Consider the following 15562-nt stretch of genomic DNA (forward strand, 5'->3'; position numbering starts at 1 on the left):
TTTAGTATGTTAGTACATATCCCCATGTGCCACAGGGAAAGGACAGATGACAGTGCAGCTCTAGAGGTCATGGGTGGGAACATGGCAATGGCCCTCTACAAAAATATTAAGGGATGTCAAGAAATTCTGGTTCAGACACTATTGCTGAAAAAGGAATATTTCTGTGAGGTACATTTCTGCTGGTGTCTAGTTCTACAAATCACAGAAATGCAACTTTTTGAATGGGCACAAACATAGAGATATTAGATCACAAACCTTTCTTGGAAGCCCTTTGGGGACAAACATTTCAGCAGTGGCCACCAGCTCCCGTGCCTGAGTGCTCCCAGGTGAAACAAAGGGTTATTGTGACTCAATTCACTAATTTTTAAGGAGTGTTCCTCTCCAAGTTTGAATTACCCAAAACATCTTCCAAACAGAACCAAAGTTAAAATTTCTCCTACTTTACAAGGCCATATAGGCCATGTCTCCTTGTTGGGGCTGGCCCTGTCAAATGTGGAGGCAAATCCATGAACACTGGCACTCCTCACAAGGGTTATGAATTAACTCCTCCAGCTGTGGGGGAGTTGCGGCAGTGCAGAGATTGTGCCATAACTGCAGGTTATCTTCTTCTCTCCTGTTACTCCATGAGATTGACGCATTTAAAATCCAAAATCGACCTGAGGGAAAAGACCTGAGTTCTCAGACATGCCAGCCCTCTATTATCATACCATCAATGCTCAGAGAAGGCAAGAAGGAAATGGGCTGGTAGAGGGGGGAGGACCATAGTCAGACTCACTGGCCAAACTGCCAGGGAGAAATGAAGCTTCACGACAAATTGTCATCTATCAGGGGACACATGAAAGGTGTTGTAGAAATACTTCTTGCATGGTAGCATTACTCCACCTTGTGCTCCCGGGCATTCGGCTACACTGGGCAGTTGAAGAAACAGTGGCAATAACCTTTAACACTAAAAATAAAACTGATCTAGAAAAAATAGTAGTTACTAAATAGTTTGTCCATTTTACTTCATTATAAAAGACCCTGTTACATTGCTCTCATCCACTACCTTTTTTAAGGAGCTCCAAAATTATCGAACAGAACAAACCAGAAAGATTCTCAACCTCGCCTTAATTTTTGTAAAAAAATCTCAAGGAAAGAAGGTTGATCTCATTTTGCTAGATCTGGTTTCTCATTTCAATACTGGAAGTGCCATCAGTTCTTCCTGGTTTCTGGTACTGGCAAAATGAACAGCATTAAATGGGACAAAACAGGGCAGAGAACAAAAAAGAAGAATGAGAGACTCTTGCTTAAAAAGCCAGTTCCAATTTTTATGTAGGATACAGAACAGGTGTTAGGAGAAAACGGGCACTGAGGGCAGCACAAAAAGTTACTTTGAAACAGAGAGGACCATTCCTATTTCACCTTTTCACTCATTTATGGGGAAAAAAGGCATTATTTATAATATATTCTGATCCTTACACTGGATTATCATCCAGGCTGAGGACTGAATATAGCCTTAATGTTTTAAGTAAAAAAATGTGAAAGGCTAAAACAGTGGCCACTGTGAGGCAGAGAGGCACACTTACATTACACCAGTGAGGAAACACTGGGGAGGCACATTATCTCCAGGAAGAGAACAACAGAACAGCTACGAGTCACTTGGAAAAGGTGTGTTCAGCTACCCGTAAAGAAAACACCTTGGGGAATTCATGGGCTGCAGTGGTGGGGCTGCATCAACAGCTAATATACAAAGCTGCTCCCAGGTTATGGATATCCTGGGAGACAATAAACATGCATCAGTGTGTTTGTGTGATGTCCTAGGAGACAATAAACATGCATCAGTGTGTTTGTGTGACACAGAGATATAAAAAGGACCCATTCATTCAAATAAAACAATCTTACTTGAATTTTTGCCCAGAACTAAAATAAAACCTAAAGTGTTCCTTTTACTAGATATTCAAGCAGATTGCCTACCTTTTGTCTTAATTTTTCTTACTCCCTGTAAACTTCTGTACTTCCTTATTTCCTCCTAAGTAGCAACAGCATTGCTACAACAATGGTTTTTCAACACTTCTTGTTCATTCTGAAAGAAGAAACGCCATGAACCTGGCAAAAAAATCTATCCTTGATGCTTTTTCCAAATATTCAGATCCAAAGAGTGTAATGCCATGAGTCTGTATAACCAAAACAAAGGCATCTTTAGACGCATTAAAGGAAGCTGTTGATAAAAGCTGTTGACGTGTTTTTGCAAAACCAGGTAAGAAAGAACACGCAGTTTTCCTGTTTGGGGAAAATTCAAATAAGCATTAGAAAACTTTAAAAATCATATTCAATCTCTGAACAGTTTTCATTTGTGGGACTTTTTTAGACACATACATTTTCCTGGAACATACTTAAATGAGTCTTCATTTTTGGTGATTCTGTCCATGCTACTTTAAGACACAGCTCCACTGCAGGAGGCAGAATGACAACAGCTGTGAGGAGAGATACAGCACAGCGGTCTGTGCCTGCCAGGCTCTGAGCCCATGGTGAATCTTCCCCTGTTGTGCAAAATTCAATACTGAATGCTTTTACAGGAACAAAACAAAAAAGGGCACTCCAAGATCTCAGCATCTGCTAACAGAATTGCTACGTAGCTAACATAGCCAGGCATTTAAAAACAGAACTTTATGAAGCAGAGTAATTGTATTATTTACTATTCAGGACAAACACAAGGTTTGTCCCAAGCTCAGAGGGAAAAAAAAGGGGGGGGGAGGGGAGTTTGAACTTCAGAGTCTTTAACAGAAATCAATGCAACTCAATCAGAGGAGGGATCCTACATCAGTCTTTGAAAGCAAACGGAAGGAAACTCACATAAAATCCAACAGGTATTGTAAAAGCAGTGGAGCAAAGCCCTAAGCAACATATACTTGGTAAGCCCCAGCAGTGTTATTCAACTGAGACTCACATACCTGAGCCAAATAATTTCCCTGAAAAAGATATTGTAGTACTGTAAATAGCATGCAGTCTATTATAACCTTTCGGCATTTCCCTGTCTTCACAATTAAGGCAGTATTCAGAGGCAACACATAAAAGCTAAGAAAGTGTCTTTGTCCACATGCCACCTTTATGAACCCATTTTTGTTCTTCTGCAGCCTGAGTCAACATGTCCAGTGACAGGACAAGCAGCAATGGGCACAAGCTGAAATAGATTAAATTTAATTTAAACATAAGGAAAAAAATATATTGTAAGGGTGATTGAACACTGGCATACATTTCTCAGAGAGGTTGTGGAGTCTCCTCCATCCTTGAAGATATTCAACCCTAGCTTGCCACAGCCCTAAGCAATCTGCAGAAGCCCACCCTGCTTTGAGCAGGGGCTTGCACTAGACACTCTCAGAGGCCCTGCCAGCCTTAGCTGTTAGCTGTTCTCTGGCAAGTCGGTACAAGCTGTACCAGCATCCAGAAGCAACATCTAACAGCCCCTCTGCTGGCAGCCCCTTCGGTATTAGCCTTTTTCCTAGCTGAAGATTATATAATGGACCTCATCTCTATGAGGACTACCTTCTATTTTTCTACTATTCATATTCCCACCTATGTTGTTTAAGAACTGCTTGGTTTTTAGCATCTGGTTTTCTATCATCATCTCAACATTTCCTCAAATGGCAATCACAACCAAGCACATAAGTATTTTGAAGTAAATGGTGAGAACTGGGGCCACTCTAAAAATAAATAATAATAATAATGGTGATGATGATGATAATAACAACAACAACCACCACCACCACCACAGGCTGGTTTTGCTATTCATTGCTCCTTTTCTTTCTTCCCATTCACTTCCCGCTTCTGAATACTTCTTCCAACCTATCTTTGTACATGATCTCACTCTGATTATAAGTAAACATTTAATTATTATGACCCACCTTCTCTCCCACCTCCCATTCCTCTTGTCCTCATATTTCCTCCTATGTCCAGTCTCATTTCTCTCTAAAATTCTTCACAGGCTAAACCACAATTTGCCTAACTAATGCATTCCCAAAACAGCATGACCTGCATATGGGCAAAAGTTCATATAAAAGCAGCTAAGTGTTCACCTTTTGCACATAAGAAACTAAAGGAGAAACTCTAGGCTCTGTAAAATAAAGACTTGTGAAGCAAATGTGGATGTCGACTGAACACAGGATTGGGTCTCTGCAGTTTACACCTTTAAGACTGACTCTTCCGCCACTACCTTGATACAGCAACTGTGCTATTCCTATAAGCCTTGGCCCATATCAAGGTAGAAACCTGGCAACTATGATTTTCAGTTCTCCTCATTTCCACTGCATCTATTATTAGTCTCATTTCTCTTCAGCCTCCTTTCATTTTGTCTCTAAGCTGTCCTCTACTCTCCAACTCCCTAGATCTCCAGTTCATCTCACTTCACACACCCCACATACATGTGCACTCCTTCATCCCATCACCTACTTGTATTTATTTTATTTTTTTTGGGGGGGTTGTGGTGGAATACAACAGGTACTTGTTTACGCTTGCTTTCCATATATTTTTACTAGTAACAGATATGAGGCCTCATATAACTTTCCTGTGTTCATAATATCCAGCAGTATAGTAGTCCTAATCATGTAAAGCTCTCAAGCAGTTAGTCATTCTTTTTCTGCCTCAGTCATTACAACTGAATTTGATTTTTGCAGCCAAAGGAGATCATAGTCAAATGCACCATCTCATCATTAAATATTTCCCAGCTTCAGATTTGAGATGTGTCCCTAAATCCTTTGTTATATATGGACCGTGTCATCCACTGGCTTGTTCCTACTACAGAATCAGAGCTGCATTCCTCTCTTCTATCTTGCACTTTAAAATCAGACTCAGGAAAACTAGTAGCAGACAGAAACAATGGAAACAATAACAATGGAAAGCTAGAAATGCCTAACAGTATGTTCTGATAGGGTGACATGGCCCCAAAACAATGCTTTAAGATACACTTCCTTTCTTTATTGGAACACAAGAGAATGGTGGTTTAAATAGTTTAAGATCTTTGTAAAATCCTTTACACAAAATTACTTTCACAGATTAGTTCACAAGAACTCTCACTTTTTCAAGTAGTTACAGCAACTTGCTTCTTCAGAGTAAGGTACTTAAAAGCATTAACAACTCTATCTTCCAAACGTTCATGTGATAAGTAAATATTACTACCCCCCATTATAAAAGTGATGCAGCTGAGACAGACAATATGTATGATCTGCCCATGACTGCAGGGACTGGAATGCCAATGTCAAACAATAAAAATAGCTTCTTGTGTGTGGTTCAGATGAGCAATATCATCATTGCCTTTACACGTCTACTCACTAAAAATACTGCAGATTTGAGCACATTCATTTTTTTCTGCATCTTACCTTACAACACTGACTCACATGAATTAATCCCTCTTTTATATTCTGCTCATTGACTAAATAATGAAATGTTCTAAAGACATTAAAAGATCAACGCCCACAGAATCAGCATTTGGGTAGGTACAACACAGCACAAAATCAATTCTATAGGTACAAATGGAAACTCAAAACATTCAGGATTTCAGTGACTTGATGAAGGTCAAGCAGTAAGTGAGTTTCCAAGCTACAAACTGATCTTCTTAATTTTCTGGCAAACAAAGCAAAACTGTCCAGGAAGCCCTTACTGCAGATTATTGCAGACCAATTTGAACGTTAGATCGCATTTGTCAAACTGCAGGTCTTTGCTGAAGATGCAAAGTTTTTATTTTGTAGTCAGTTTAGAATTAATAGGAATAAAATTTCTTCTATTCTAAGTGCATGTCATTCTTCTCCTAGTCTATAAGCAACCCAATTGCTTAGGCAAGAAATGTTAATAATAAGCACAAGTTAATAATAAACAGTACAACTCTCTCTTTTCTCAGCTACTTCAAACAACTTGCTTAGAGTCATCTAGACTCTCCAAAATTTGAACTCTTCAATTCACAACTAATGTGAATGAAGCAGGGTTTGTTTTGAAGTACCTTGCAATCACCCCCTGTCCCACAACAACATGGAGTCAAGTAAAATGTATCAAAGCAGAGAATACAATGACCATTTGTTATATGCTTACAGACAAATAAGACAGAAAAGATTTTTCCTGCTGGTTCTAAAGCTACATCCAAAAGAATATGCAAAAGCCTCAATAAATGGTCATGGTAGAGACAGAACAGTAAAGGACTCCACTCTTACCTGGACAGCAGTGTATTTAAAGCCATGTAAATACGATTACTTGGGTAAATGAGGGTTAAAGGCTTTAACGTCATCATGGATGTATTGTGTCAGAACAACAATATTTCTTTCTAAGGAGGCTTTTATCATGCAGTTGTACTGTGTCTCTTACTCCAACTAAAATACTGTAAGACAACTAAAAAACATACTGCAACTGAAGACAAGTTCTAAGCTGCCCTCTTCTGTACTGTATTTTGGATGAAAGCTCAAAATGTAAGAAGAGTTTACAAGTAAAACCAATATACTGAGAAGAAAAAATATTGGTTATGCTGCAAGTAGTTGTTTATTTACATTTATTTTTCAACACAGGAGGTAGAATGAAACAGGACCAGAATTATTCTTCCACAAATCCTCTCAGGGAGTTCAAAAACCATCCCCTGTCCTCTCTACTTCAGTTCCCTTGTTATTTTTCAGTTTCATAAGCTAGTTAGGTGGAGTTAGAAATATATACAAAATGGTAAGAGCTGTCTTGGCAGCCTTCAGTGAATTCCCACCATAAGCACTTTCACATCCTCCAGCAAGCAAGCAAGCCAAGGTGTTTCATAAGAGCAACCCACAAATCTTAACTAATACATTGAAGAACTAACTGAACCTTTCACCATTTATGCTGCAGCATCTTGCAAGGGTCTAAAAACCTCACCTCCAGATTCAAGCAACCAAAAGCAGCTTTTCACACAAAGCTGGTATCAACAGACCCTATATAAGAAGGTGTTTAAAATGTACACAAGCAGAGAAATAAGGAGAATTATGCTTCACCAGTTACTCTGATGAATTTTGCAATGGAAGTCTGGAAGTCTAGCACAACATGAGAGCTTATCCACAGAGTAGAAAGAACAGTATTGGTTTTTTGCACTAACCCTATTTTAAGTCTCTTCTAGCACAGATCACAGACCAGTTCTGTACTAATACTGTCCCTGAAGTTTATCATCAGAATCTGCTATTTCCCCTAGCTCTAAAAGACAGAGTGAAAAGAAGCAAGGCAAGAATTAAAACAATTGCTTTGTATGGTGCAACCCAACTTCAACCAGAATCGAAAACATCACGAACAAAATGTTTTTGTTACTGGTGGTAAACAAGTGCTTTGCTTGTCCTCTCCATCTGCAAAAACATTCTATGACTAGAATTTGGAAAGGTAACTGACTGAAATGAACATATCCCAAGTTGTCCCCTCAACTTAAATACACAAAATGAAGAGAGAAGCCAAAAGATAGGGTAAGTTGTTTTTATACAGCTCTTCAACAGATCTGAGTAAGAGACTGATCAGTACTGCCAAAGTACCTGAAGCTCCCAGAGGACCCGGTGCTCCCTACCACATAAACTGGACTCTTTTCTGCTCAGTACAGTAGTGGAAAGAAGACAATGGGGTCATGTGAGCTTGGTGGCAGTTTCTGTGGCTCTTCAGCACATGCAGTGCTTCCAGGTACAGGCAGTTCTGATGCAGCATAGATCAGACACAACTAACTGCCCACTCTGCATCTCTTTCTGGAGACGCTATCACTGTCAGTCCCATACTCCAGCTCTTTAAGTGCAGAAGGACTCAGCAAGGGCACAGTCTAAGAAGCGGGCAGATGATACCCATGCAAAAGATGAGATAAACTGACATTTAAAAATATGATGCATAAAACAATGTCTTCAGGAAGCTGGAGATGCCTGCTGTGAACCCAAACAGGGTGAAAATTTCATCCCTTACATAAAGACATTTCCTCGGGACACATAGTGTTGATTGCCTATTTACACATCTCTTTTTCCGATTATCAGCGGAACATTTTTTCCATGTATACAGTTACATGAAAAATACCATTGAGTGCCAGTTTGACTGCTCCAGTTACTGAGTGACTATTCTATTTTTTTCCAAACTGCTTGCTGAAAAAGGGTGGGGAGACGTTTAATGACAGGTGTGTGAGGTGACCACGTTGTGTTCTCACAAGATAACAGAAAAATGAAGCACAGCTTTTTGTGCATTTCTGCCTGATGTAAATCAGGAAGTTCCTTGTTACGAATGCAAAATATTCATTCATATTTTGGGGAAGATTTGAAAAGAAGATTATTTTTATCTTGTTTTATAAATATTTTCAATGGCAATCTGGATATTTTACTTCTTCCCACTTCCCTACTGTTTACTAAACCACCAACTATAGTACAATGTCTGTACGCTAAGTTGGGACTAATTGTGCTGTCGCTGAATTCAATGGCAGATGACTCAAGGAATTCACAGGTAGCTGGCTTGATCCTTTTATTCAAAATTTCCAAGATACACATTTTGAATGTATTGTACTGATCAATACTGACTGCAAAAAATTTCTCCTCACCTTTGCCTTATTTTCCTCATGCTCAAATACCCCAGGTTGTTTACCTTCATTTATGAATTCTCAATATATACTTATGCTGCAGGCTTTTCAAAGCAGGTAATATTTTATTATTTGTCTGGGCATTACATATCGATTTGGTGTTGTAATCTCAAGTCTTTAAACATTGCTTTATATAAATTCAATGATACTGATGATGATAAATGAAGAGAACGTTTCTGGAACTTTGGACTATGGATAGATCCAGACTGTGAAGCTCAGATGTGAAGGCAAAGTTTGAGGTTCACTTCAGGGTTAACTGAAGGTCACTCCTTTCTAATGAAACATACAAGAATTATTTGTAACTCAGAGTGACATTTCACCATTACCACACATATCATGCCTGTGCTTAGTTTTTGAAGGAGTGTACCAGAACTGTGAACTCATTTTACTGATCTTCCTGACCATCACTGGTCAAATTTAAAGAATAAAATAAACATCATATATGAGAGGTTGCTGCCTCTTCATAATTTCACGTACTCGTTTCCCCAAAAGTGTATCCTTACTAAAATATCATCTACAGAGACAATTCTGCAACAAAAAACTACTGAGGTCAAACTTACTGATTAGGCAAGAGCATTACTTCTGTGAGAAAAGTTGTACCTGATGATACTAAAAAACATCAACACAGGAGCTTCCTGGAAGGTAACTTAACATGTTACTGCACAAAATGCAACTTTGCGCATTCTCCCTCAGGGTAGAGTTTACTTCCTAGTTCCTCCACTAATGTTGTGTTGAAATATTTAATGCAAATTTTGAAAAAAACTAGCAATCATTTGAAAAGCTAACATCAGACATTTCTCATCATTGCTCTCATTTAGCTTCCACCTACTTCAGCTCTCTAAATGCAATTCAGAAAGCTTCATACACAAATAAAATCTTGTTCAGTCGCTGAAAGTTTTTTCTAGTCTTTGGCCAAAACTCTGCAGCTCTATCCTGCTGGCTCCTTGTTGCTATTACGATATTTCACAATGACTGTCCCTTTTTAAAGCTACCCCAAAGAGCAGAGACAATGTCATATTAGAAGGAGGTGAGAGAAAAGGTTACCATCCCAGCAAGCTAATCTGCACCAACTACATTTCTGCTCTGCTCAAATCTCATGTTCCAGGAACTCTCCTCTTAAACAGAATATAGAACCACAAATTATACAGTAGCTATCTTTGAAAAGAGCACTTCTCAAGAGCAAGTAAGGGTTACCAAAATATACATCCATGTGGTACGATGTCATCGGCACTGCTGATAGGAAGGACACGCAGTTAATGGGAGCCTACCAAAAGATTACTTACCCCACCCTCCACACATCCTCCTCTACACATCTTAAAAACAAAAGCTCATCTCCTTTAGCACACAGTAAAGCAAGCACCTTCTAGTCCTCACAGCAAGACAGTAAGTGTTTGTTTCTTTTTCTCTTTTGTTTTTAAAATACAATTTTACCCATACACCCAGAGACAGAATGATGATATCACTAAATTATATGGTAATGGAGTTGTTGCAAGTACCTCTGTGTTAAATATACCTCCATCTAGCTGTAAAATAAATAAATGAATGAATAGAAAGGCTGAGATTTCCCCCTTCCACAGGGGCATAAGCACCTGTCATTCTCTCCAGCTGCTACTTCCCAAGATACAAACAGAAGCTCAAGAAAATGCATCTGTCAGAAAGCACCAGTATGACAGGATTCACTGGAAATGCATCTTCCACTCTTGCCATTGTTTCACCTGGAATCTATCACCTTAACGTGACATTGTAGTATGGTCTGAAGTACCTCTTACATACAGCATAGATTCTCATCAAATTGTTGTAATCAAACTCATATCAGAATAAATTTCATTTTGTATCTTCTTCCTACCTACACTGACTCAAGTAATATTCTACTCCAGGAAGTGTCCCAGAGGGCCCTGCAGCAGAAAGGAGAGAAATGGGTTTTGTCATAAGAAAAAAAAAGAGAAGTGGAAGAGTCTGATCCAAAATTCTACACTCTGTTGACATCTCCCTCTGCCCTTACTTACCTGATGAATAATCGAAACACTAAATGTGATGGCCCTTAAGCCTAGTTATTTTGACTGCTCTCAGTGCAAAAGCCTATAGTGTCAGCTCATAACAACCCACAGTAATTCTGGAATGCAGAAAAAACAACCCCGCTTACCTTTCATCCCAAACTTAGAGTGTCTTCCAAACTTCAGAATAACGAGCATTATGACTAAACCAGTACACACCAGTGCTGCAATTCCCACCACAACATACACCTAAAAAGAGGACACAGACAGATATGCTTGTTTTGTTCTCATGAACTACCTTCAAAGACACTCAGCATACAATCAAATTAACCCAGTTACGTAAGGAGATTCATTTTAACTGAGAAACATCTGCACTCAGATCAAAGAGTACAGAAAACAGCCACTTGTTGAGGTTTCTTCCATCCTGCAGAGAACAGAGATTCAGACACCTCTGAGAACAACTTTTCAACATCCTACACATTCAAGGCAGGTGGTAGGGAGTGCACATCACCCCTTTCCCTTTCAGCAGAGTGGCACGTTACAAGAAAACATGTAAGAAAAGCACATAGGAAAAAAAAATTTACTGTGAGGGTAGTTGTAGACTGGTACAGATTGCCCAGAGGGGCTGTGGAGTCTCCACCCCAGGAGATACCAAAACCGGAGTGCACACAACCCTGAGCAACCACGGTGGCCCCACTTTAAGCAGGAGGACCGGAGGATTTGCAGAGGTCCCTTCCAACCAACTGTTACCAGACGAGACAAGACTGGGATCCTCCCAATTTTTCAGCACAGTGTCCCAACTCACAGTCCGTTCTCTGCTTCATGAACACGTACACGCTCTCCACTGTCAGCTGCTTTACGGAGTCACTGATGCAGGGAGGCTGCAATATCAACCACTGCTACCTGTTTCCAACAATTCAGTTCAGGAGAGCATGAGAGGCAAGGCAGCAAAGCAAAAGGCCTACCAATTCATCTACTTACACTAAAATCTATTGCAAATTCACAACACAGTAATAGCTCTGGTGTTCTGGTAGCTCAGAGTCCTATTACAATCTCCACAGTTCTGTGAGTTCTATAGGCAGAAATTCCGCCAAGATTACAGATCAGGAAACAATGTATATACTTACAGTGATGCTATCTTCATTCTCCTTGTTGGAAACATCTGTAGAAGTGATTTGATTACTGTTATTTGTGGTGTCTCCAAGATCATTAGGCGTGGTTTCATACTCTTAGGAAAGGAAAAAAAGATTGCTTTTATAATTTTGTAACCTTAGTGGCGAAAGGGTTGTCTTTACTATTTCTGCTTTCTAAGACAGTAAGGCCACTAACAGCTCTCAGGACTCTGAGCTCTTTGGACCCAATACATAATTGCTAGTGTAGTTGGAACATTTTTGGGCGGGATCCCTGTGGTAGATAATCGAACAGATGTGTTGTGACTGATACACTTGAAAAGAGAAGCAATCTACACCATAATGTGTATCTCTACTGGAAAAAGTAGAGTTAAAGAACTCCATCCATAAAGCTATTTTTATGTGCTTCTGACTTCCCATTAAAAATGAAAGACTGCCCTCTATACTGAACTTCTCCAGCCTTGTATTCAGCCAAATATAGGACAGTTAGAAATCAGCTTGGGGACTTTTGTTTAGCTGAGATGAACTTGGCAGATGGGTTTTTTAGCAAGATAGTTTATTACTATCAAATGTGAAACAGCTGTTTTTCTTCATTTAAAAAACAATAACAAATACTGTTGTGTGCACAGAGGTTACAGTCTAGCATCATAAACTGTCATACAGGTAAATTTTTAAAAAATTAAGTGCCTGAGATGGTATGAAGAAATTTGATTTATCAAAATAATTCCACTGATAGGTCTGCAGGGTGAATCCAGAACCATCAAAAAGAATGAACATGGCTTAATTATTTACGATTATTTTAAAATGAAGCACAGATATTTACAGTCCATGATTTCCTGTCAAATTATTCAAATGGGATAAAAAGAATTAAATAATATACATATGACCTTAGAGAAATGTGCATTAAAATAAAATAAATGCATATTTTATGATTACATCTGGAAATATACCTAACATTTCAATTTTATGACTATAATGTGTGCAGATGAAAGAAACAAACAAGGGTAATAACTGCATCGATTACAAAATGCACCTCCAGCATTGTAATTTAAATTTGCAATTAACTGCATATTTCTTTATACGCTTTGATTAAAATCAGTGCCACAAGCTGTCACATGAAATTTTAACTGTGAAGCTGAAAAAGCAGAGCACAGAGGCATAGCTCTTACTAACTACAGGGGCAGGAACCCTTGCAACTGCAAAGCTGATGCCAAGCAAGGGCAGGGAGTGCCTGTGCCTCAGTAGAGTTTATCTTCTTTAGCTCCCAGGGCCGTTTTGGAGAACTAGGAGAGCAATGCTAGCAACAAGCTGCACTGGGCTTTTGATCTTCATGCATGCACAAACACATTTGCTTTCTGCAAAGCACTCAGCAGGGTGCAGATTTTTTGGTATATGAAGCTACGCAGCTATCCCTGGCACCAGTGCTACAGTCAGTACAGTAAGTTGTCTAATCAGCTCAGTCTATTTTGGCTCTACACCATGCATGCATCTTTCAAACCAAAATACATATTAAGTATACAGAGCTTTCATGAGAAACAAAATTTAATTTCCCATGTCTTTTACCATTTGAATTGTCCGACTCAGCACTGCATCACTATGCTTATAGCTTCCTATGCAGCAAGGTCAGAACAGTAGCAAGAGGCAAACAAACAGCACTCCCTGCTCCAGGCAGCACAAACCCTGCCTGCTTGGCTCACCTGGACACTTGGACAAGGTGCTGTGTAGACCATCCGCCACCATGACTACACGCTTTGCCACAGCAAAGGGGTGACTTCTGCTTCCTTCATTTGCAGGCAGAATCCACTTTATAACAACTATCTCAGCTTACAAGATTGGGCTTCCTTTGCAATTAATGGGAAAATCTTCACAAAGAGAGTTTTGACCAACTCTGTATTTATTTACAGTAGCTTTATTAGACCAATATATAAAACAAACATTTAGAGCCTTCACTGCTCTGGCTCTGTAACACAAACTTCCAAGAGGGAAATTTTTTTGCTTTTAATTTTACCTGTATATAGCGGTGGGCAAAAGCTGATGCTATTTGCAGTTCTGTTTGTGCTCACATCTGTACTAAGCTACAGGAAATCACACCCTGCAGGACTAACAAGAACTATGCAGAGTGATTCAGGTCTGGTCTGTGAATCCTCTGAATGCACTTTTATATTAAAATGGGCAAGAGCTAAAGTAGGCCACATCGGTACGCTGGTGTTACGTTGCCATTCCCAGCTGTATGAAGCACTTGCATTTGAACTGGTGCCAGATCTTCAAAGCCTCTTGAAACGCGTGAGCCAGGCAAGAAAAACACGTGCAACAGCTATCCAGCCAAAACCGGGCGATTCTGAGTTAAATTCCTGTTCACTTCACTATGAAATTCTGACATAGACACTGAGCACTCTGATACAGACAGGGTCACGCCTCTTGACTCACGCTATGTGGGACTCCGATCGCTTCAGGGCCAGGTTCTCCAGTGCTGTGTACCTCACACAGCCACCTGTGACTACACCAACTGCGGTGAATCGCAGCTAGGGCTGGGCAGCATTTTGCAGCCATTTTACAAACAAGGTGCATGGCAGCTGGGATACAGACAACAGCACCGTCACACCAGCATGGGGCAGGGGGGAAAGAGGGGGGTGTCACTGCACAGTCTCCTGGGGGGCTTGGGTGATATGGGGCATGTTGTGGAGGTTGTGGATGCCCCATCCCTGAAAGTGTTTAAGACCAGGTTGGATGAGGCTTTGGGCAACGTAGTCTAGTGGAGGGTGTCCCTGCCCATGGCAGGGGGGTTGGAACTAGATGATCTTTAAGGTCCCTTCCAACCCAAACCATTCTATGATTCTATGTTGGCACTCTCGTGTTCACCACCATGTTAGAAGCAGCAGTGTGGCACGAAGACATGAACTCAGAGCCAAAGAAGCTGGATTTGCATTTGGTTTCCTGCTCAGCCCTGGGTGAGTCCCTTTAATTCTCTCAGTTACTTCCCAGACAGGGCCAGGACATACTTCTGCCTTTTCAGAGAGGTGCCACAGAGGTGAGAGGGAGGCACTAGCGACTGCTTTGCACCTGCGCTGTGCCCAGTGCAGCTGCTGGGATTCCCCTCGGCAAACACGACATCACGCAGCCTGCTGTGACCTCATCAGTTCTGTTTCCTGTTGTGTGCTCAAAACACTTAACAGAAAACATTTCGAAATCACCTCACGTGGAGCACAGGACACAGAAGGTCAATTCCCAAGGGAGAGAGGGAATCCACCCTGAAGGGCTTTTCTCTGCACAGAGGGGTACTCAAGGCTGGGGTCCCCTGCCCTCCGTCGCCTCTGTCTTCATCTCCTCCCTCACAGCCTGGGCCTGGCCAAAAATGGGTCCTGCTGAGCCCGCCCCACCTGCGGGCCCTGGCCTGGCCTCAGCCCCAGGGTAGTGCCCAATGCCTGAGGCCGTGGCTGCCCATGGGCCTCCGGGTTACCCCGCTCCTGGCTGGGGCAGTGGGAGGGCCCTGGCTGCCAGGCCCTGCCCTGATGGACCCCCATAGGGAGCCCCCCAGGAAGCACCTTGCAGGTCCCATTAACTTTACCTGAGGCCAACAGACTGACAGATAAACAGCTAGTCCCAGTGCCCAGCAGGATCAAATCCTCTACCACTGCCTTTACCTTTTACACTGGGCACATTCGCACATGATTAGCACCCGTCTCTGAAAAATGCATCTTAAAGGGAAGCCTGGGGGTAGGGGGGTGGGCTTTAAATCTTCTTCCGACACAATCTGAGTTGTGGGTAAACAGGTTAGCACAGAGAGAAAGCGGTCTGAAAAAATATCATGAAATCTGCTCAGTCTCTGGCGGAAGCTCATCCCAGTGGTCCTGTCATCAGCCATGTAGGCAGCGGTT

General features: G+C 41.0%; 1 protein-coding gene across 2 annotated transcripts in view; it reads right to left on the minus strand.

Moving 5' to 3' along the window:
- NTRK2 (neurotrophic receptor tyrosine kinase 2) overlaps positions 1-15562 on the minus strand; it is a 206027-nt gene that overhangs the window by 135691 nt on the left and 54774 nt on the right. For both annotated transcript variants that reach the window (XM_075739975.1, XM_075739976.1), the window contains exons 10-11: positions 11685-11785; positions 10707-10806 (exon numbers count right to left, since the gene is read on the minus strand). In XM_075739975.1, coding sequence (XP_075596090.1) covers positions 10707-10806; positions 11685-11785 — 201 coding nt within the window. The remainder of the gene's footprint in view (positions 1-10706; positions 10807-11684; positions 11786-15562) is intronic.

The sequence above is a fragment of the Balearica regulorum genome, chromosome Z, assembly GCF_011004875.1.
Source record: "Balearica regulorum gibbericeps isolate bBalReg1 chromosome Z, bBalReg1.pri, whole genome shotgun sequence".
Classification (NCBI taxonomy): domain Eukaryota; kingdom Metazoa; phylum Chordata; class Aves; order Gruiformes; family Gruidae; genus Balearica; species Balearica regulorum.